Source organism: Aquarana catesbeiana, linkage group LG04, assembly GCF_042186555.1.
Source record: "Aquarana catesbeiana isolate 2022-GZ linkage group LG04, ASM4218655v1, whole genome shotgun sequence".
Lineage (NCBI taxonomy): Eukaryota > Metazoa > Chordata > Amphibia > Anura > Ranidae > Aquarana > Aquarana catesbeiana.
Genome location: NC_133327.1, coordinates 288,725,581 through 288,750,107, shown reverse-complemented (window position 1 = coordinate 288,750,107; position 24,527 = coordinate 288,725,581). Strand labels below are relative to the sequence as shown.

Here is a 24,527-nt window from a genome sequence, read left to right as displayed (position 1 = left end):
TGTAGGGAGTGGCCTCTCGTGTGCCCCTGATGATGTCATTTCTGACGAAACGGCCGTAGGGTTGACACACTCGTACCGACGGCGCATGCGCGGAGTTTCGTTTTAAAGCTGTATTGGTTCCTTGCAAGGAAAAGTGTTTTTATGGATGCCAGTGTGGCGTTTTTTTAATAAACAAGAGATAAAACGTTCTACACCATTGGAGTTCTCTCTTTTCTTTTGAATACTTCCATATCGGTGAGAGCTTTTTTCCCTGATTGTACCGCTGTCTGGAGGCCTGTGGTGATCGTTTGCTGATCTACATCCATCATCCCAGATAAAGTTCCAGCCGCTGTGGAGGGTAAACCCCAAGCTGTTAGCTCTATGCCTCTGATCAGAGGCTGTCTGGTAAGCCTTCAATCTATACCAGGTGACGGGAGTTCAACACGGTGACAGTCACGGATTTATATTTATAGAAAGTCACATTTAATCGCTCTTTTGGACACTTTCTTTTGTAATTTTTTTTATATATCTACTTTTGGACTTTCAAAATATGTGGATAAAAAATTGGTATTAGTCACGCACATATATAACTACAGTGGAGTATTTATTTATGTTATTGTTCACTTTATTTTCTTTCATCATTTTTGGATCACATATGAAAGTTGTTGGTGCTTTAATAGTAATACCAATCTTTGTGCTAACGGGATGCCTTTCATGACATTAACACTAGTGGGAGAGGCAAAAAACTCTCTCTTCAAGTGTTACAGGTAAAATGATTGAAAAAGACATGTCTCTGTTCCCAGTGGATGCCTGTTGAGGGGAAACGCGTCGGGTGGACCAAGTGGCTGTGACGCCATCACGTTTTTTCAATCATTTTTTCCCCCTGCAGTCAGTCGGTTTGATCCTCTGCTGCTTGTGTGCTATTTTTAGCTGAACTTTTTTTATCTGGTTCCCATTTGCTGTGCAAATTTGCTGTGCAATTGCTATTGCTGTGCAATTTGAAATTTTTGGTTTGCAGTTTCCAGTGTGCTGAGTTTTATTGCTGTGACCAAATTGCTGTGGAGTTTTTTAGTGACTTTTCAAATGATTTTTTAATAAATCAATGTTATACATCTGCACTATGGAGTCTCCCCTATTTTGTTTCTATTGAGGGGTCGGGATGAGTGGAGGATCCAAGGGAGATAATTAACCCCCCCCCCATAGCTGTGGAAATCAGGTATATGAACAAAAAGGAAAGTGCTTGCTTGCTGATCCTTCGAAGTGGATGAGGACATCTCTCTTGATCGTTATCCAGGTGGAGATCACTGATGCCGGCAGGCTAATGCAACAAGCCCATAAGATCTCTATAACCCGGTAAGCGGGTAATTTTACCATATCTATAGCGGGAGGATCACCATTTTATCCTAAAGTACACAATATATTTTCACTTGGAGTCTATATTGTTTGTTAACATTTGATGTGGTGGTTCTAGGTGAAAAGAGTGAAGCAATGTTTCCATAATTATTAGCTTATTTTTAATTATATACAATATATCTTTACATTGCCCACGGTAACTATACTGCGATAGTCATATTGAGTCTATTTTTTCTACTTTCTCCTTTTTTATTTGTTATCCACAACTATTTTTTATATATATATTTTTTATCCTTTTGGGTGGAACATTCAGTTATGTCAGTTCCGGGGTGACTGTGCTTGATCTCTGTCTAGTCTATGGAGATTGCGCCACTTCCTGCCTTTCAGGTCAAGGTTTGGTTTTTATTTTAATTTTTGCTTGATCTCCATTTAGTCTATGAGATCGCGTCATTTCCTGCCTCTCAGGTCGAGGTTTGGTTTTTATTTTGCGCTGCAACCTTGCTGAACTGAGAGTGAGGCTTGGTTCATTTTCTGAGCTCCAAACGAGGCTTGATCTGGCATTTATTGCTGAGGCCATACTAATTTTAATTTTAATATTGAGGTGTGGCTATTTTATTGAGTGACCCTCCCCTTGTTTTGTGATCAATCCAGTTACAATTGGGTTGGATCACTCATTTTAATCCCATGGTGGTTATGTTAATCAGGCGATTAGTGCACTTTGATCAGCTGCTCTCTTTCCACCTTGGACTTGACAAATAGCGTGGGTGTCGACATGAACGCTATACTCCTAATGACGTCAGTTATGATTGAAATAGTAGGGTGGGGTCCATGCCTAATCACACCACACTAATCTACCTTGTGATCTGCAGATTGATTTTTATCCAGGATTTTTTACTCTATTGTTGGACTTGTTACATTGAATGATTTCAAATAAACCACTTGGTTTTTATACTATGTGGCGAACTTTCCTCTTTTACATTTTAATCACGAATGAGAGAGAAATGGAATAACCGGAGCGGTTGATGTCATCATTCTGCACGTATCTTTTGGATAGATCCCTCATGCTGCATTGAACCCACTCTTTGCTAGGCTCCTATAACATGGAGTCTAGCCATCTCTTATGGTGGAAGGTGCACATTGGATTATCAGCTTTTCATCTTTTTGAGACACTATTTACAAAGGATTGTTTTCTTCACATTATTCATTTGAACACTTTAATGGACTGATCACATTACATATTCATTTATTGTTGTTCACTTAGAGCAGCAGTTTTTGTTTTTTACGGTTTATACACATGTTCTTTTGGGTTATTGCCAGCTGCTTTCTTTATAGTTCACCTGCGAAATGTCTACACCCATCTTTTTGGACACATTGCTATGCAATTACTTATTTTTATGGAAATATTTATGCACCTTGGAATAGTCCAATGGTTAAATAGAAGGCCAAGCTATGGCTTCCTTTCTGAACTTTAATCACCACATTCCAAATCGGTTAGCATAGAAGTCTATGGAGCTCCTTTACTTTCCGGCTCCCCTTTCTGGCGGGAGGTAAGCAGTGGGGGAGATTTAACTGGTGAACATAGAATCTAGTGCAGCTGTGCATAATAACGAATCAGCTTCTAACTTCAGCTTCAGTTCTGGTAAACTTTGACAATAAAGCCTAGAAGCTGATTGGTTACTATGCACAGCTGCACCAGATTCTGTGTAAAACCGTTTTAGTAAATCTCCCCCAGTATGATGAATCCAGCATATCAATTTGGTGCTATTAAGAAGAGCCGCAAACTATCCTAACTTTGTTCATCATAGCAAAGTGACTACAGTAATAATGAGAAATGTCTGCAGAGGGGGTAGAGACTACTGCTGAACAAAGCAATGTCTATAACGAGAACATGCATAGAATTCTAAATGCATTTTATATGGTGGGAGTATCATACTGTTCTTGGAGGAGAAACTTGTGGTCATTCAGGCGACTATTTGAACTGAAGACTGCCCCCAAAGTTCTGTTGTGGTGGTTGGGTGTGCGTCTGTGTGTTTGTATATACACAAAAGACAAATTAAAAAAACAAAACATGTGGTTAAAGTTAAAAAAAACAAACGCACACAACATACTTGAGTTTCTCTATGGGATGAGGCTGTACGATAGGTCCAGCCGTTCCATTAATCTCCTGCTTGCGACGAATGTATCTGGGAGGTTTGGCTTCTCCATGAATGTAAGCGAGTTTTACTTGCCGACCTTAAAAAAGGAAAAAAAAAAATAAAATCATTCACCTAATTTACGCTAATAAAAAATGATTACTTTTTTTAACCCTTACTCTTGCTCTATTAACCTAAAGACCACCTAACGTATATATAATTTCACAAAGTGTTTATTGGTAATGCTCCCTTATTTATCAATGTACTAATGGCAGTTGCCTAATGAAACATCTATATGCTTCCATCTAAAAAGGTACCTTGATATATTATGTGAAGTGTTCTAGCTTTGACTTAAATATAAATAACTTTTTGGTTTCCTAGTTTGTCAAATGAAACACTGGGGGGTGTTAATAAAAGCATTTATAACACTTTTCTGGCAGTGTGACAGTTTCAGGTAGTTCTCGTTCACCCCCCCCCCCTTTTTTTTTTCTTGATCAGTCACTATGGCTGCAATAAATTCTAAATAATTACAACTATTCCGATTTGGAAACTGGGGGTGATTAAGACCATCTTTGTTAGTGTACAGTTAGTGTACAGAGAGTTGCCAGTGCTGAGAGTGGGCTATGTATGTGCTGTGAAGCATTAATGTGAAAGCTTCCTCCACATATGGGCAGGTGCAGTTTACCATCCCCTCTGTAGGTGGCACTGTGTTGCTGGCTGCTGTACAGAGGGAATGGAGGATGAGAGGAACACTGTTCCCCTGCAGTCTTTGTGGGTTTCACCAGGGGAGCAGTAGCAGCGCTGAGAACTACTGCACCTGTGCTGACTGTTACAAGACACCGATACCATAGTATTTTGAACTGTTGCCACTGTTCTCCATGTGCTGTGTTACCTTCATCTGACCAAATAATAATTGTGCCACTTTACTTGGTCTCTGTGTGCCATTCTTCCATATTGGGTAACAACTAACTGGCTTCACCCACAATGCAATCAGCAGGATATGCTGAACACAACAGCTGGCACAGATGGGGTCCTAGGGACCACTATGCATCTTTAGGAGTGGCCCTAGCGCTAGCTCCATAATTCAATGGTTCAAACATCTCGCTGGGGGAATGGGAAGAAAGACTGGAAAGTGAAGTACACCTCTATCAGATTCCCATCAAGCAAATTTCAGAACTACTATCAATTCCTAAGAGGATGATGACCGCCGCCCCCCCCCCCCCCCCCGCCCCAATCTATCATGGTCATGCCAGAGGAGGAACAAATAGTCACACGGGTGGAAGATCTCTCTGGGAAGAATGTTACTCTGATGAAGAGGAGACGCAGATTCTTAATTTGCATACAGCAAGAGGGCTAGAATTTTACCTACTTTGCAGCAGCCATGCAGAAATTGAAGAAAAAAAAAAATGGAAGAGGAAGGAAGGAGGGAGGAGGTAAGGAGGAGGGAAGAAGAAAGAAGATCTTCAGGGGTGTGCCAATTTAGGCACTCTAGACAAGTTATGGAACCAGCTTATAGGCAGGGTGAGTGTGGCCAGTGTGTTGGACCTTACAGGAACGGGCGAGGTCCCAACCTTCCCTCACCTTCAATGATGCGATAGTGGAGGCAGTGGCCCAGGAACAGGAGGTTGCAGCGGCAACTATATATTTTAGGGAGAAGACCTTGGCTCATAACCCTCTTTTGGCTTTGCAAACAGCCATATGGTCGCTGACACAGAATTGACTCATGCAACAAGAGGACTACGGTTAAGCAGGAGTTAGCCCAGTTCTCGTAAGGGGGAACCCTTTACAGAGATACACTGATGAAGACCGGAGGTGCTGGCGATGTGGGGATGCTATGGAAGCCTGGCCAGAAATTGCAGCCGCCTTGAGAATAGGGGTGTCCCTCGCAAGAGGTTAACAAATGTCCTAAACTCACGACTCAATGGTTGCTCCAAATCTGGTGGTTACCGCCCTAATCAATGACCAGGAGATCCATTGGGGGGGGGGGTATTTTCTAAAACTAGGGAGTGCAAAATCTGGTCCAACTCTCACACAGAAACCAATCAGCTTCCAGGTTTTATTGCCAAAGTTTAATTGAACAAGCCGAAGCTAGAAGCTGATTGGCTACCATGCACAGCTGCACCAGATTCCGAGTGCTTCACATTTTTGTAAATCTACCCCCTTGTCTCATAGATACAGGATCTGAAGTTACCACTACGGAGTAGGACTTATGGGAAGCAGTCTAGGCCCTGGAACCAGCTGGACGTGTCGCGGTTATCCTTGCAGGCGGCCAATAACTTACATATAGTGGTAGAAGGAATAACTTGGATGACCATGCAGATACTTCACCAAGCAGTGGAGCATGTAGGTCTAGTGGTGACCCGCAATCCCCTGTCTCCTCTGTACACATGATCTTGTTATGAATGTCCTCAAGGACTTTGACTTGTCCCGACTGCTAACCTAAATGGAAAGATCTTGTGGCTATAACCAGGGGTGTAAACATCTAGTAGTCTGGCAAAACACAGTCTTGCAAGTTCTAAATCACAGACAGTCGTCAACAGACAGACCAAGTGGGCATTGTGCAAACATCACCAAGAAGCTGCTTCTCTCATCTGGGCGCAGAGAAAGTTCTGAAGGGGCCTCATAGTTGAACCCCATCGAGCTGTTGAGGTGTCCGGAAAATGGCTGAACGCCCAAACCCTTTCCAAGGTTCATCTGGGTAAGGTGATGGTTCAGTTAATCAACCTGGGCACCACCCTTATTCTCCTATCCAACCGGATGGTAACAGTAGACCCTTGTGTGGTACTCAAGCAGTGCATTGCTGTGTCTCAACCTGTGGTGTCAAGGCCATCTGTGCTCTTCTGCGAACCTCTATATCTCCTAGAAGTTAATCAATACCAACAATCAATCAGTTGGCTATCTCCTCCTGGAACATGTAACAATTTCCCAAAGGTGAACTTATCCTTTAAGCCAAATACCTCACTGCTGTTCTCCCTGTTCACTTCATCTGATCAAATAATATTTGTCGCTTTAATTGGCCTCTGTGTGCCATTCTTTCATCCTGGGCACCAACTGGGCCGGCCCCACACAACTCCTATGAAGTCGTGGCTGTTGGAGTCCTAGCAACCAGTGACTCATTCCTAGCTCCATTCAGCTGTTGAGCAGATTCCTAGCTGACAACTGAATGTAAAACAAAGGGTTAGGGATGTTGGCTGATGTCATTACCAAAATATGGCAATGGACAATTGTTAAATCACAGGAATCTGTTGGAGAGGAGTCAATGGAGAAAGATCAACTGTGCTGGGTTCCTATTGCCACCCATGTGCCTATTGGGTATAATTCAACTTTCTTCCCGTTTGGTTAACAATCACCAGTCACCTGTGCACATTTTTGTTCCTTTGCTGGACTTTAGGGCTCCTGGCACTGATCCTGCACCTTCAACAGTAAGCTAAAATTGTTCGCTCCCATACTTTAAACATTTTAGAATGGAATAGCAGCAAGAACATTTATTTCTATATTTGACTGTGTATGAAACACACACACACACACACACACACACACACACACACACGTTCCTCAACTATTAAAACCTAGGAGTAATTACAATTCAGCTGTTCCCTTGTCACCAACAACTAAATATGCATGCAAATTATGATCAGTCAAATGGGCATAGCGATTACTGTACAATGTTCAATCAGTAGGGAGACATTTTAAATAAAACCTAAATTCTGATTAAGAGTATTTATGTTTTTTTTGGTATGGATACCAGGTGTAGAGATTTAACGCTAGAAAGGTTTTTGATTTGTATGTAGAAGCACCTTGTAATTTGCAATACAAATTATTCACTGCAATCTTTCCTGGGGCTCATGAACTGTAGGTGAATTGTGTGGTTTGTTTAAATTGCTTAAGGATACAAACCTTTAGGCTTTCCAGAGTATATTGAACTGATATTTTGAGTTATCATTTTTAACTTTTCCTCTCTTGCACTGAAGAGCCTTAAATACATCTCTCGTGAAGACTCGTATTCTAAGAGCTGGTGGCCTTTAAAGTCCCTTTCACAGTGTTTCCTCCACAGGTAGTCAGAGTCTTCCATAAAGTCCTTTAGTACAAAAAGAATGGCCTTACTTTACATGTTCTACAGAGTGTTAAAAAAATAAAAAATCTACACATCAGACATATGCTATGCTATTCACCAAAGAACAGAGACCTATGCAGTTCTGTTGGTTTCCCTGTGCTTATTAAAAAGACACTGCTATGTTAAATCGGCTGCTATGTTACTTAAAGTGATTGTACAGCTTTCATTTTTTTTTTTTATTAAAAGTACAAACATGTTATACTTACTTGCTCTGTGCTGTGGTGTGGTGTGGTTTTGCACAGAGCAGCCCCATCCTCTTCTTGGGGGGTCCCCTGCTGGCGCTCCTGGCTTTGTTTATAGACACAGACAGTATGGCTCAGCAACACCCCCTGTGTGATGAAATTTGATTGACAGCAGTGAGGAGCGAAAGAGCCCCTGCTCTTAAAACTCAGCGCTGGATCGAGATCAGGCCCAGGTAATTATGGCTCTAAGGGAGGGTGGGGTCCTGTGGTACAGAGTTTTTTTTACCTTAATGCATAGTATGCATTAACGTAAAAACCTATAAAACTGCCACAGATTAATACAATATCACAATAGACTAATATTATTGCAACATATACCGATCAGCCATAAAAGTATGACCACACACCTAATATGGAGTATGGCCCCCTTTTGCTAAAACAGCCCTGACCCATTGAGTCATGGACACCAATGTAACATCCACATGAATGGCAGGACTCAAGGTTTCCCAGCAGAACATTGCCCAAAGCATCCTTCTACCGCATCCTGGTGCCATCTCTTCCCCAGGTAAGTGACACACACGCACCCCAGCCATCCACACGATGTGAAAGAAAACATGATTCATCAGACCAAGCCACCTTCTTCCATTGCTCCATAGTCCAGTTCTGGTGCCCATTGTAGACATTTTTTGCTGTGGACATGGGACACCATGGGCTTCACAGCCCCATAACAACAAACTGAGATACCCATTTTTTTCTGCTTTCACCACATCAACTTCATGGACAACATGTTCACTTCCTGCCCAATATATCCCACCAATTTTTAGATACCATTGTAACAAGATATCCCTTTTACCCATTGGTGGCCATAATGTTATGGCTGATCATTGTAAGCATAAGGCACATGCCAACACACCTCATGCATCTGAGCCAGACCTTTGTCCAAGACACATGTAACAACTACTGCATACTACATGGGTACCGGACCCTCTAAAAGTTTCTAACACAATGCTTTAGGGTTTTTTTTCCCATACTGCCCAGATGCAGTTTTGCCATAGTGTGGATGCAATGCAGTGTATCCATGGTTTTCGTGCGGGTTACCCATACTTTGATCGACTTCTATTAGATTGAGTGTTTTTGGTGCATTTTCCAAAATCGCACCAAAAGTCCTGCATGCTGCATCTTTGGTGCGCTTTCAGAAAATGCACCAAAATGCCAGATCACGTGGCGTAAAAGCGCCCTTACAGCCGAACTCAAGGATTTTAAAAAATAAATACATACCCTTGCAGTGGGCTCCCAGTAGTGCAAGGGTTAAATGCTTGTTAAGCCTAGAGGTAGAAGAAACACTTACCTTTATTACTCACTCCCCTGGCCACTGGAACTCTCCTCTTCTCTCCGAAGCTCTGGGTTGTGGGCGGGCCCTCACCATTCTCATGTACAATGCAGGACTGCTGGTCCTGCATTAACCATGATGACAAAGAGTGACCACTGGCCAGAGCACCAGAAGAGAGGAGGCTTTAAGGGATCGGTCACACAATATAGTGGAAGCCTACTGGAGTAAAGAATAAGACCCCATACACACTTAGATTTTCTGCAGGTTTTTGTCTTCAGATTTACCAAAACCATGTAGTGCAAGGGCCTCCCTGATTGCATACAAATTGAAACTCTTAAGGTTTGACCTCATATTATATGATTTGGGTAAATATGAAGACAAAAATCAGCAAAAAATCTAATAGTGTGTATGGGGTCTATGGCAAGCATTACAACCCATTCCTCTACCTCTAAATAAAAATATATAAATAAAATAAACAAAAAATGTAACCTAATTCAGGCAGTTTAAACAAAATGGGGGTGCCATCCCGAATTGCAAGAGAATTTTTATTATGCTGCCTGGATTAGGGCTTTAAACAAAAGTGTATAGTAAAGCCATTTTTTAAAAAGATTTGGATAGAGTAGTGAGTGGGTTAAAACCTCATCAGGTTTTTATTGCCATCTCTGACATTTACCCTCTCTATGACTCATGAGGACCATTGTCACCAGGACTGAGGGCAAATCCTCCAGTGGGGTGACCTGGTCCAGTGACAACAGAGCACTGTATAGGGGTTTATAGAGAAGATTAGGAGAAAAAAAAAAGGGGAAGAAGGTTTGACATACTGGATTACATTCTTCAATGCGATTAAGCTGCTCTGGAGTACAACGGTCAAGAACTGGCTTCAGGATATCAAACGGTACACCTCCAACTTCTTGGATTGCTACAAAGTAGACAAGAAATAAGGATAAAAAAGTGGTCCATAACATATGTGATATAGTCTGTTTATGGCATTATAGCTGAATTCCAGGTTTGCTGGCCCAAACAAAATAATTTCTACACTAACAGATGCACACATGGGATGCACTGTATAAAGTGTATGTAGCCTCAGCTACATTCAGTGTACAGCCTTGTGTATACTTGTGTGGGACAGACTTCCTGTCCCACATCCGGAACAAAATACTGTCAAGTTGAGTGGCAGTCAGCTATTCTTAGGCAGCTTTGTATTCTCTGAATGAATACAGAGGCTCCCCTGATTGGCTGAGGTGGAGAGATCACGACATCATTCATCCACCTTTCCGCTTTAGCCGCTCATCCAACCCCGCTGGTGGCCGCAGGGATTCACAGCTGTCTGCAGATTCTGTGATCACCTGAAGTGACCACTGCATCCAGCAGAAATCACCACAGGTAAACCCCGGCTGTGCATAAAACCATGAATAGTTGCTACCACCGATGACCTGTTGTCATATTGAACGGGGCCAGTGGCTGCACCTAGCTGCTGAGAGCCTTTGATTTCTGCCAGTTAACTTTCTAAAGTTGTATTCCATTTTCCTCTAGCAGAGCAACACCAATATTCACAGTCACACTTACAGTCAATATTGTTCTGAAGCACACGTAGACATTGCTGGTATAGCGTAAGCATCTTTGGAAGATAAATTGTCTTGGAACCAGAATACACCAACATTTTAGAGTTGAGACGTCTTCCAGTAAAACCATTTGTTTCAGGACTTATTTCAGCCACAGGCTCTGGTATATTCCCTGTATTGAAAATAGAATGAAAAAAGCAGATCTCAAAAATGGTGAAGACACAGAAGACACAGAAATGCAGAGCTCATCATCTGCAGTACCATTCATACTAGTTTAAGAACCACGTTAAATCTGTTATATTACATGATACTAGCCAATATATATTGAAATCCACACACATTCTATGAGCAAAGTCATCTGGTTTTTATTTTTCTTAGAGACCCCATGGTAGGATCCTCCTGCCACAGTTTCAGGTTTTGTTCCCACCTATTTTAAGTTGATAATTTCTTCCTGTTGCATTTTGTATGGCACCAACTACATTAAAACAGTGAGGGTAGCAATATCTGCGGCAGGCCTGGAAACTCCTGTTCAGAGACTAATGTGTGCTCCCAAGGGTCAGAAAAAAATCTATTTAGTTTAGCTTGACACCATCTGCCAAAATTGCCTAATAGTTCTGAGTGGATTAAGCTTTTATAGACCAGGTTTTAAATATGCTGAATTTATTGGAGCATATAGTGAAGAGATATTAAAAGTGCAACACCTACATGGAAGCAAAATTTGTCTTATGGAGGCAAGTAGGGGATCCCTATATCACAGTATATTTATGGATACATTTCTAAGCTCAATTGTACAAGTTATAGTGGAAGTCTAAGACACAATGATTTATTAAAGTGGCTGTTTTTAAAATGCCTGAAGTAAATCGCTAGCAAAATAGAAGGTGAAGTTTTGGTATTTGAAAAACATTGGGATTTAATTGGCATTGCAGAATCATAGCTTGATTCCCAGCTATGCGCTCATTCAAAAAGGACAGGATAAATTGAAAAATCGGAGTTACTTACCGGTAACGTCCTTTTCCAGGAGTCTTTCAGGACAGCACCATAGAGAGACCCTGGCTCCTCCCCTTCTGAGGAAACACCGCCTTCAACTTTTAGCTTTAAACCTCACCGCTCCCCCCGGCCCCTCAGTTCTTCAAGAGGACCTCCGGTTAGCTGGGGAGACACAAGGACACGTCATAATAACTCTGATCTTACCTGACGTTCTTCTGCGATGAACTCTTCACGAATGTCCCTAAAGTAGGGTGGGTAACTGTGCTGTCCTGAAAGACTCCTGGAAAAGGACGTTACCGGTAAGTAACTCTGATTTTCCCATTTACGTCTTTCAGGACAGCACCATAGAGAGGATGAGCGAGCACCTTAGCTTAGGGTGGGACTACTGCCTGCAGAACCTTACGCCCAAAAGCCTGGTCTTTTGCTGACAGAAGGTCCAATCTGTAGTGTTTCACGGACGTGTCGAATCTGGACCACGTTGCCGCTCTACAGATCTGTTCCGGAGACGTACCAGCCCACTCGGCCTGAGAGGTCGCCACTGCCCTAGTGGAGTGTGCCCTGATACCCCTAGGGGCTTCCATCCCGCTAATTATATAAGCCTGGCTGATGACCAACCTTAACCACCTAGCTATGGTGCGCCTAGAGGCTCTGCCTCCCTTCCTGGTTCCTGAAAATAACACAAAAAAGGAATCAGATTTTCTAAATGGTTTTGTATCCTCCAAGTACTGCAGGACACACCTTCTTACATCTAGTTTATGAAACCTATGTTCCTGTTCCCTCACAGGATTCACACAAAAGGTGGGCAAAACAATTTCCTGGCCTCTATGAAAAACCGAGGCCACCTTAGGCAAAAAGGCCGGGTCGGTTTTAAAAACTACTCGGTCCGGAAATATCTGAAAAAAAGGTGCCCTAATGGAGAGGGCCTCGAGTTCACTCACTCTTCTTGCCGTAGTGATTGCCACCAAAAACACCGTTTTGAGGCTAATCCATTTTAGCGTACACGTCTCCAATGGCTCAAAGGGTTCCCCTGTAAGCGCTTGTAAGACCAAAGAAAGATCCCAAATCGGGAAGGGGGAGACCCTCAAAGGTCTCTGCCTACTCAATGCTTTAAAAAATCTAATGATCCAAGGATCGGAGGCTAGTTGTTTATCCAGAAACACACTCAAAGCGGAAACCTGTCCCTTCAGGGTGCCAAGGGCTAACCCCTTGTCCGCCCCTGCTTGCAGGAACTCTAAGACCGCTATAGTACTGTGAACATCAAAGGAAGTTTCTGTGCACCAGCTATTAAAACGTTTCCACGTTTTTTGGTAGATAGCCTGGGTTTCTTTTTTCCTGCAATTTAGGAGGGTCTTCACTAAGCTATCTGAGAAACCCCTGCTCTTTAGCAATTCCTCCTCAGTAGCCAAGCCGCGAGGCTCCATCTCTCCACCTGGGGACAACAGATTGGCCCCTGGGAAAGGAGATTCTCCTGAACTGGCAAAAGCCAGGGGGGTTCTGCTGCCAGACTTCTCAGGATGGAGAACCAAGGCCTCCTGGGCCAATGTGGCGCAATAAGAATGAGGGTCGTGTTTTCCAGCTGGAATTTTCTTAGGACGGCCGGGATCAGTACCGGAGGGGGGAAGGCATAACACCTGTCGAAAGCCCAACTCTGAGCCAGTGCGTCTACCCCTAGGGCTCCATCCCACCTGTTTAGGGAGAAGAAAAGATGCACCTTCCTGTTTTCTCTCGAGGCAAAGAGGTCTATGCATGGCCTTCCCCATTTCTGGGATATTGCCTCGAAAACCCCCTGGTTCAGAACCCAGTTGCCTTCTTTCAGCCGTTTCCTGCTGAGGAAATCTGCCACCAGATTTTGCTCCCCCTTCAGATGCACTGCCGAGAGGGATAGGACGTTCACTTCGGCCCATCTGAGAATGCTTTCTACCAGGGTCCACAAGGGTCTGCTTTTGGTACCCCCCTGCCTGTTTATGTAGGCTACAGCTGAAGAGTTGTCCGACCGGACTCTCACATGCTGTCCCTGCAGTTCCTTTTGAAAAGCTCTGAGCGCCAAGGCTACTGCCGTCAGTTCCTTCCAGTTGGAGGATCTTCTTGCGTCCTCCCTCCGCCAGACGCCTTGAGCCACCCGGTCCTCCATATGCGCCCCCCAACCCATGCCACTCGCATCGGTCGTGACGCATCTGGACACCGGCAGAACCCAGTCCAAACCCTGTGAGAGATTGGCCTCTCTTCGCCACCACCATAGGGATCTTTTGACCTGGCCTGGTATAGTTATCAGGGAGTCCAAAGACCCCTGGCTGTGGTCCCAAATATTCAGGATGAAGAGTTGTAAAGGGCGAAAGTGTAACCCTGCCCATTGAACTGCTGGAAGTGCAGCCGTCAATAACCCCAAGGCTGACATAGCCTTTCTTACTGATATTTGCTGGCTGCCCTGAAGTGACAACATTGCTTTGTCTACCTTCAGGATCTTCTCCCTTGGCAGGAAGACTTTCTGTTTTGTTGAATCCAACAGGTAACCTAAAAAGATTACCTTTTGCGATGGATTCAAATTGGACTTTTCCAGATTTAAGAGCCAACCTAGACCCTCTAGAATATTCCTTGTAAACTGCAGGTCCTGCGACAGTTGTTCCGGGGAAGAGGCAAAAAGTAGTAGATCGTCTAAATATGCGATCACTGAGATGCCCTTGACCCGTAGGAAAGCCAAGACTTCTACCATGACTTTGGTGAAGATGCGGGGGGAAGAGGATAGCCCGAAGGGAAGGGCCCTGAACTGCCAATGAACCGTCCCTTCCCTGGTATTTACTGCCAGCCTGAGGAACTTCTGACACTGATCTGCAACGGGAATGTGCAGGTAGGCATCCCTCAAGTCTATCGATGCCATGAAGCAGTTTGGAGGAAGGAGTGTTTTTACCGAATAGATCGAGTCCATACGGAACCTCCTGTAGGTGAGCGAGACGTTCAGAGGCTTCAGGTTCAGGATGAGCCTGAACTTCCCCGAGGGTTTGCGCACCACAAAAAATGTGGGAGTAAAAGCCTCTGCCCGTCTCCCCTTCTGGAACTCGAACTACTACCTCCTGTTCCTCCAACTCCTGGAGGGAGGAAAGGAGAGCCGCTGACCTCTCTGCACATTTCGGTAGCGTGGTTACCAGGAGTCTGCATGGTGGAGGTTCTGCAAACTCTAACCTGTACCCTCTTCTTATGACTTCCAAAATAAAATGGTTGGAGATTATCTCCCACTGTGGAAGGAAGGCCCCCAGTCTTCCTCCCACCGTTATTCTGTCACTTAGTCTTTCTGGGCTGTTCAGGAGGGCGAAAAATAGCCCCCCCATGCCCTTTCCCTTTTTGTCCCCACCCCTTTTTCTGTTGATCAGATTTTGGGGGGTCCAATTTCTTCCAGGGCCGAGACTTCCTTTTAGTCTCTGCCGGTTTCCTTTTAAAAGGAAATGCCTTTTTTCTGTCAGCCGTTCGATCCAACACGACTTCCAGACCTGGTCCGAAAAGCAAGTCCCCCGTGAGAGGAATGCCGCAAAGTTTAACCTTGGATGCGGTATCTCCCTGCCACGTTTTAAGCCATAAGGCTCTTCTTGCCGAATTGGACAATGCGGCTGATCTTGCGGACATGCGCACCGATTCAGCCGAAGCATCTGCCAGATAAGCTACTCCTTTAAGAAGCATGGGAAAAGACGACAGGATTACTTCCTTAGGCGTTCCTGCCTCTATGTGTGCTTTAATTTGCGTCAGCCAGTACTCCATGTTTCGTGCCACCACTGTGGACGCCATGGCGGGTTTAAGGTTCCCTAGAGAGGAGTCCCAGGATTTTTTCAAGAGGGAATCTATCCTCTTATCCATGGGATCTGGGAGTGCCCCCATGTCCTCAAAGGCCAAGTCAGTGTGCCTGGAGACCTGCGAAAAGGCTGCGTCTAGCTTAGGGGATTTGTTCCATACCAGCGTCTCCTCTTCTGCAAAGGGGAACCTACGCTTAAGTGCTCTTGAAAGGAAAGGTTTCCTTTCAGGATCTTGCCACTCTTTTTTGATGGCGTCGACCAAGACCTCATGGACCGGGAACACCTTCCTTTTATGTTCCCCTAGTCCCTTGTACATCTGGTCATGGAGCGATAGCTTCTTCCTTTCCTCCTGGATTCCTAGGGTGGTATGAATAGCTCCTAGGAGCTCCTCCACCTCTTCCAGGGAAAGTTTGTAGCGAGAGGATCTTGTGGATTCCCCTTCCACCTCCTCTCCCTCCGATTCCCCCTGGGGATCAGAAGACCCGCTATCAGGCTCTTCCTCCACCTCGAGTCTGGCCCCTCCTGGATTCTCTCCACTTCCCGAGGGAGCATCCATTAAGGACTGAGGTACACTCTGCTGTGCTGGTGGGGAAACAACCTGCGGCTGTGGCAACTGAAGACTGGAAAAAAGTGCCTTAAAAGTCTGCACAGTATTAGAAAGCTCCTTAACGGAAGCTGCTAAATCTGAAGACTGCTCCCCAGACTGCTCCCTTACTAACCCCTCTATACATTCCCTGCAGAGGGGCTTAGACCAAGATTCCCCCATCGTGATTCTGCATGAGGGGCATTTTCTCTTGGTACTGTGGGGCGACTTGCTTTTCTCTGTAGCTTTGCCCTGTAAAATAAGTTAAAGAGAGGGAGCAATCAGCAAACTTATCCACCAGCACTACCACAGAGGGCCACCAGGGGTGCATTTCCCGGGACCGACCACCACCAGGGACCCAGTCACAACCCCTTCCCCCCCTCACCACCAAGGGGAGATCTACACCTGTGGAGCTTACAGGAAGCGGTAAGGGAACACCACCCCAGGGTTCCTCTTACCTTGGAGTGGCTGGTGCAGGATTCTCCCGGAGCGGTTCTTGAAGCCTCTGCTTCCGACATCTCCTCAGAGCGTAGTGGTGTTCCAAACCCCTGTATGCTGTCCCCACAGCAGGTCAGAGGCAGCACCAGCCGAACGCGCGGTCCGTTTTCAACACCGCGACCGGAACCGGAAGTCACGGGTCAGACGGAATCACTGACCTCCGCCGGAAATGACGTCACCCGCCCTCCGACCCAGCGCTCAGAGCTCCCACGCTGGCTGCTAGTGCAGGGGGGTCTCCTGTGCCTCCGCCTATGCCACTGCTAGGCAAAAAGAAAACGGACCCCTCCGGCTTGCTGCTTCACTAAGAGAAGCTGGAGGAACGTGATGTGCAGCCTTCTAAAAAGGTACCCAGCCACACTAGCCTCTTAGACTGCAGTCTTTATAAGAAAGTGAGCAGGAGACAGAGAGAGAGAGCGCCCGATCACCCCCCTCTGCTCAGCCTGCAATTAGCTTCAGCCTCCCTGGCTGTTTAGCCCTGGTCCCTTGCGATGTCTCCCCACCGGAGGAAACACCTGAACTGAGGGGCCGGGGGGAGCGGTGAGGTTTAAAGCTAAAAGTTGAAGGCGGTGTTTCCTCAGAAGGGGAGGAGCCAGGGTCTCTCTATGGTGCTGTCCTGAAAGACGTAAATGGGAAAAAGGAGAGAGTTGACTTCCTCAACCCCAATGGAGTACTCATGTAGGACTTTAGACAAGCATACTGGCCACATATCTAAGATATATTTATAATACTACATGAGGATTCCACTATATGGAAATTTAGGAAAAGGACTGGGGGGGGGGGGGGGCGGAAGGGGGGGAAATTGGCTCAATTTAACTTGAAATCTTATATCAATACCTCACTGATCGAGGTGAATTATAACAAACGTTTTTCTACAGTGGTACTTAGTACTAGCCTGCTTGGTGTCCTCAATCCTGGGGCCTCCTCAGGGTATTTTTGTGGCTGTGGTGTAGGAGGGAACAGTCCTTCACACCTGGTGGACTTGCTGTAAAGTAAAGCAGTTTTGGATCCACACGTAGAATTTTAGTTTCAAAGAGCTTTGAGTTTTTCACCAGACCATTCTAAAACACACTCAAACACACACACACACACACACTATAAACAAGTATACAATCAGATTAGAACAAATGAACAAATTAATCCCTGTGGATCAAAAGGATCAGGGTTATGGATAACAGTTCCTAAAGTAGCTTACATAGTAGAAATAAACACTGTCTGTAGTTATTCATATACATTTAGGAAAATGCAACAGGGCAACAGTAATCCATATACAATGGAAGTAATCAGAACATATCAAGCGATAGGTATAACCAGTTCACGTAAATATGAATCTGGTCCTCAAAACGGGGGGGGCTAAGGGTGAAAAGATAGGAAAGGAGTGGGGAAGGGGAAAAGAGGGTGTAGAAAGGGCAAGGGGTCAGGAGAAAAGGAGTATTTCATTATTCCCCTCCGGCTATCAACAAATTCAGTGGCCAACAGTATGATTGGCCATAATAAGGGAGAATTCTTTGGAATCAGTGATATTCAGCCAACAAGTCCAGAATTTGGAGGGAGTTTCTCTGGCTTGATGTACAAGTTCCCCCATTTATGCAATATTCTTAATGCAATGAAACCAATCAGCCAACACTGAAAAGGGCACTGTCTCTGCCAAAGTACCAGTATGCACATTTCCGCTGCATTGATTAAATGGAGTGTCAGCAACCGATTATGGATGTGTGGTGCAGAAGAAATTGAGCCAGATTGTAATCTGGCATATGTGGTGATACTTGAGGTAAGGTGGTGGACTTCTTTCCAAAAGGGCTGAATGTCTAAGACCACCAGATGTGTAGATGTGAACCTGGCTCCTTATTACCTAGCAAATTTATTTATGGCTAAAATGGGAGTTGGTTCTTTGGGCAAGGTACATAGATGACATCCTCCTCCTTTGTAATGGAGATCAGGAATCCTTACATAATTAAATTTTAGACCTTAAAATGGCTGTAAACCCGATTCATGAAATTTGAGCTGGGCACATATATCTGCAGTGTTTTGTTATCAATCGTCAAAGCACTATGTCCCGTAGCTGTCCCCAGCTCAGTTCTTCTGTTATCAGCCTGATAACTCCTGACAAGTTCTCTGTCACATGATAAAAGCAGCCTGAGTTTTGTGTTGGGGTAGTTGCTATAAATAGATTAACACTGAGCGATACTTTCCTCCAATCAGCTGTCTTGGCTGTATGCCCATGCTTTACTGCAGTGCTAACCAGGAAGAGAAAATCTCCTAAAATGATGGGCACTTTCTAAACTGTAAATAAAGATGAAGACAGCAGATATACATGTAAAACTTATGTAGGGAGATTGGTTTCATCTCTGTGCATCATCTGAGGCTGTTCACTTCACTGGGTGTATGTGAGGGTTTACATCCACTTTAATGCCAATGACGGGGGTATTTCCCTTAGCTATGAAGTGAGTAAGGAAAAAAATTCACTGTCTAGATCTGGAGATATCAATTATTAACCAAAGGTTTGATATCAAAACATACTTTAAACCAACCGATCGCAACAGGTTTATACCCACTGATGGCTGTCACCATAGGTCGTGGCTCAGTTCAGTCCCACGTAGCCAGTTTCTTCGCCTGCGACACAACGGTACTAGCACTCGGGATTTCAATCAACAGATCCTGAATTGTGTGCGTTTCTTGAAAAAGGTTACCTGAGAGTAGAATTGGATAGGGAAATTGACAGGGTGGGCAATGTCGAAAGGAATTCCCTTTTGGCAGATAAACTTCAAATGGTCCGTTTTTTTATAGCCTTTTCAGCTCAAAACAAATTAAAGCTATTGTTAATAAACATTGGGATAGTCTCAAAAATGAACGTAAATTGGGTTCCGTTCCAGAAAGGGCTAAAAAAGTTATCTACAGGGGAGCCCCCTTATTGAGGGGCCAGATTGCCCCCAATGTAATTAATCCCCCTAAGAGAACCACATTTTTTCCACAACGTGCCTGGTTATTACCCCTGTCGAAAATGTATGTTGCCAATTCCTGTCAAAGGTAAAAGACCAAAATCTTTGAATCTACAACTAAAAAAGGAAATATAAAATGAAAGCTTTTACTACATGTGCTGCCAAAAATATTGATTACTTAATAACTTGTCCGTGTGGTAAGCAATATGTGTGTTGGCCTATGCGTTCGTTCTCTGTGCGGTGAACAAACATTTTGCAAATATGAAAAAGGGGAAAACAAACCACACAGTGTACCTACACATTACTTGAGATGTTACAATAAGAATCCTAGTGGCACCCAATTTCAAAATTATTGATAAATATTTGCCACCATGGAGGGAAGACTCAAATGTGAGGGGCGTTTCTAAATTAGAAACTTTTTGGATCTACGAGTTGAGGTCCCACATGAAATTAACATGGAGTGGGACAACTTGTTTATAAATACTTCTTAGGGTATGAATATTATTACTCCCAATTTTTAGATTTCTAGTTGGGTATTGTTCAAATTTGGAAATGTCCGTCTGAGGAGGGGAACAAGTGATAATTATTAATAATTATGTTTATTTCACATTTGTCCTGTAAAGATAGATAAGGCGCATGTTTATTCTTGCATTAAACACCGCCTCACACTTTATCGTAGAATAGTAGCCAATAGCATGGTAATGGAATTGAGATGAGTCCATCCACCTTTCATTAGTAGGCCATTAAAATACCTCCACAAAAATACATTTTAGCAAATGTAATACTTATTTTTAAATTTGATAAGTGGGTGTCCCCGTAATGGAAGATATCTATTCCTAGCATTGTGAGATACAGCCGCTCTTTAAAATAGTAGACTAGGAACGCATGTAGACCCTTTCCAGGTTTTGTGCAATATACCAAATCCTTTTGATGTACACGCTGTTATAGGACTATATGCGCGGTTTCAATCAATCCTGTCTGTGAGACTGAGGCTTGGAATCGCGCATGCGCAGTTGTTTAAACCAAATCGAGGCATGACATGCAGGCTTGAACGTCATCTTGGAAGTGACTTCCGGGATACGGAGCATTACCAGATTTGATTCAAATTTTTCTACAATTATTTTAGAAGGTTGCTATATAAAATGTAGGGTGAGATGGGGCGTTCAGACCCCAAATGTCTATTGAGGCTAAACATGTCAGGATGACGCTCATCTAACTACTGCGACAAAGACATGCTAGTTTAATTCCTGCTTGATGCAAGTGCAATATTCTTTTAAATAAATACTATTTGAATGGTTTTACACTATGTGGAGAATCTTACTTTCATGATGACTGACCTACTACATAAGAAGTTTCACCGCTATTGATGTGGAATTGGATGTTGGACCTGCAATACAGAATTTAATGTGGGAGAGCTTATTCTCCTGAAGTCTATCTGACTCAATGTTAACAACATTTGAGTCCACACAATCTGGTAAGCGCATTTAAACCTCCATATCAGTGACGGCATAAACAGGGTGTTTTCTTGGTTGGATCAACAAGCCTTTTCTTCTATCATGTTGAAGTTGAATTCACTTATAGACTTTTTTTTACTTTGTTACCGTATATACACACACACACACACACACACACACACACTACACAGGTGGCGACACCTTATTGTGTTTATTTTGATCTATTTGATATAATAATTGTTTGATCTATATTTTCAAGGTTGCATTTCTGACACGTTACTTAATTTCACGGTTTATATAGTGCAGCATTTGTTATTTCTTTTTGCTATCGCACAACAATATGTCAAGTTGTGGTGTTTGCAGCTGCTCAACCTAGAGGTTAATTGCACAGAATACTTGACTACTAAAGATTGTTTCTTTTCTCTTTATTGCATTGCCGGCAAAGAGGGGCAATGGAGGAACAGAATTTATGGATTATTTCCGGGGTTCAACACCATGTAAAGTAGATTTTAAGACCATTCTCCTGAGCGGAAACGTTGGTGGAGCCTTTATGGATGTAGGTGTATATACATGTTCCCAATCCTCTGTCGACAAGTCCAGAGAGCCCCAGCTCCCATTGTTGATTAGCCTCAATTAATTTAGGATCATTGTTAGAGAACATTATAAAGTAGAGGTCGATATCAAATGCCTTTGTGGTTCAGATCTCCTGCAAAGTGGGGTGCAGGACCTGGCCCAAGTGTATATACACTGCTCAAGAAAATTAAAGGAACACTTTGAAAACACATCAGATCTCAGTGGGGAAAAATATCATCATGCTGGATATCTATACTGATCTGGACTGGGTAATGTGTTAGGAACGAAATTATGCCACATGGTTTGATGGAAATGAAACTCATCAACTTACAGAGGGCTGAATTCCAAGCCCCCCCCCCCCCCCCCCGAAAATTAAAGTGATGAAATCATGCAGCAGGCTTGTCCATTTTGCCGAAATTTAATTGCAGCAACTCAAAAATGGTACTCAGTTTGTATGGCCCCCACATGCATTTATGCATGCCTGACAATGTCGGGGCATGTTGAGACAGCGGATGGCATATTTCCCCTCAGATGTGGACCAGGGGATCATTGAGCTCCTGAACAGACTGAGGTGCAACCTGGTGGCATCGGATGGACCAAAACATAATGTCTTAGAGGTTTTCTATTGGATTTGGGTCAGGCGAGCGTGGGGGGACATTCAATAGTATCAAGTCCTTTATCCTCCAGAAACTGGCTGCATACTCTCTCCACATGAGGCCAGACATGGTCATGCACCAGGAGAAACCTAGCATCACTGCACCAGCATAGGGTTTGACAATGGGTCTAAGAATTTCATGTCCATACCTATTGGCAGTCAAGGTGTCATTGTCTAGCCTGTAGCGATCTGTGTGTCCCTCCATGAATATGCCTCCCCAAACAATCACTTACCCACCACCAAACCGGTTATGCTGAACGAGGTTACAGGTAGCATAACATTTTCCACAGCTTCTCCAGACCCTTTCACATCTGTCACATGTGCTCAGGGTGAACCTGCTCGCATCTGTGAAAAGCACAGGGCACCAGCGGTGGACCTGCCAAGTCTGGTGTTCAATAGCAAATGCCAATTGAGCTCCACGTTGCTGGGCAGTGAGCACAGGGCCCACTAGAGGAAGTCAGGCCACCCTCATGAAATCGGGGTCCAATTGTTTGGTAAGACACACCAGTGGCCTGCTAGAGGTCATTTTGTAGGGCTCTGGCAGTGTTCCTCCTTGCACAAAGGAGCGAATACTGATCCTACTTATGAGATATGAACCTTCTACGGCCCTTTCCAGCTCTCCTAGAATCTCCTCCATGCTCCCGAGACTGTGCTGGGTGACACAGCAAACTTTCTGTCATTGGCACGCATTGATGTGCCATCCTGGAGGAGTTGGACTGCCTGTGCAACCTCTATAGGGTCCAGGTATTGCCTTATGCTACCAGTAGTGACACTGACTCTAGCCAAATGCAAAAAACAAGTGAAAAAGTCAGAAAAGAGGTAGGTGTGGTAAAACCTTTAAAACCTCTTCTGTTTTGGGGGTCGTCTCATTGTTGCCCATCTAGTGTACCTGTTAATTTCATTAATACCAAAGCAGCTGAAACTGATCAATATCCTCTGCTACTTAACCAGTTCCGGACCAGCCGCCGCAGTTGCACTGCGGCTTGTTGACTCGGCTGGGCGAAGCGACATTACTGTACGACGGGCGCCCCCCCCCCCCAAGGCAGCCGCGACGTTCGGATTCGCTTCAGAACCGATCAGTCTCCAGGCCCAGGCCAATGATTTCTGGCCTGGACCTGGTGATCGGTTCTGGTGAATGAAATCCAACGCTACACTGACAGGCACACCTGTCACCCCCCTGATGGCACCCCCCAGTTAACCCCTTCATTCCCTGTCACAGTGTCACCCAGTTCAGTGTTCATATATTTTTCTTTGATCACTGTACTGGTGTCATCTGTGACAATAATCAGTGTTAGGGTACTTAGTAGTAGGTCTAGGGGCCCCCCTAATAAAAGGTTTAACCCCTTGATCACCCCGTCACCAGTTATCACTGTATTAGTGTCACAGGTGATGATGGTTAGTTATTTTTGTATAGCGTCGGGGCACCCGTCGTATATTACGTAATAAAAGGTTTAACCCCCTGATCTGGGTGATATCAGTTTTAGCATCAGTTAGGGTCTGCATCGCCCAAGGCATCGTCAGATTAGTGCCAGTAGCGCTAACACCCACCATACACCTTCCTTAGTAGTATAATGTCTGAACGGATTGGTATCTTTGCTCTGATCAGAACTATATTAGCGTCCCCAATAGTTTAGGGTTCCCAAAAACGCAGTGTTAGCGGGATCTGCCCAGATACCTGCTAGCACCTGTGTTTATCCCCTCCTCCCAGCTCAGCCCACCCAAGTGCTGTATCAATCGATCACTGTCACTTTCAAAACACTAAACACGCAACTGCAGCATTTGCAGAGTCAGGCCTAATCCCTGTGAACGCTAACAGTTTTTTGGTAGCGATTGAAGCAATCGCTGACAGTCAGGTACTCCTTTTTTCTGCGAGTTGCACTAGTGTACCAGTAAATTTAGAGGCCAAAATGTCCACTAGTGAAGAGGCCTACATGTTTCTGAGCCTGACAGATGACAGCAAGGAGAAAGTCACCCATATGTCAGATTCAGGCTCAGAATTCAATCCAGTAGACAGCAGCCGCATCCTGACGACGGAGTAGTGGTCCCTGCCAAGGTCAGGTGTACCCGACCCAGTTATGCTGTTAAGGGGAAAGAGCCGCAGGGCTCTCGTATGGAGCAGAGAGCCAGTACTAGTGCCGCTCATCCTTCTGGTGAACTGGCACACACCAGCGGCCTAGTACATCCAGCACTGCAGTAACACTTGGTGACGTGGAGAGTCCCGTAAGTGCAGTTCAAGCTGGTGAAGTGGCTAGCACATCTAGTATCCCGCAGCCACCAAGAAGACAAACACAGACCAGTCAAGCCCATAGTGTCCTTCCTGCTGCATTTGCCAATCCGAATTGGGAGCCCACCACTTCTGCAGCACCCGTACTTCCCCCATTCACTGGCCAACCCGGAATTCAGGTGGAAA

General features: G+C 44.5%; 1 protein-coding gene across 1 annotated transcript in view; it reads right to left on the bottom strand.

Annotated features, from left to right (window-relative positions):
- Nucleotides 1–24,527, bottom strand: part of LOC141139992 (elongin-A-like) — a 210,424-nt gene that overhangs the window by 81,959 nt on the left and 103,938 nt on the right. Inside the window, exons 6-9 of the mRNA XM_073626676.1 lie at nucleotides 10,657–10,824; nucleotides 9,912–10,009; nucleotides 7,362–7,542; nucleotides 3,441–3,564 (exon numbers count right to left, since the gene is read on the bottom strand). Coding sequence (XP_073482777.1) covers nucleotides 3,441–3,564; nucleotides 7,362–7,542; nucleotides 9,912–10,009; nucleotides 10,657–10,824 — 571 coding nt within the window. The remainder of the gene's footprint in view (nucleotides 1–3,440; nucleotides 3,565–7,361; nucleotides 7,543–9,911; nucleotides 10,010–10,656; nucleotides 10,825–24,527) is intronic.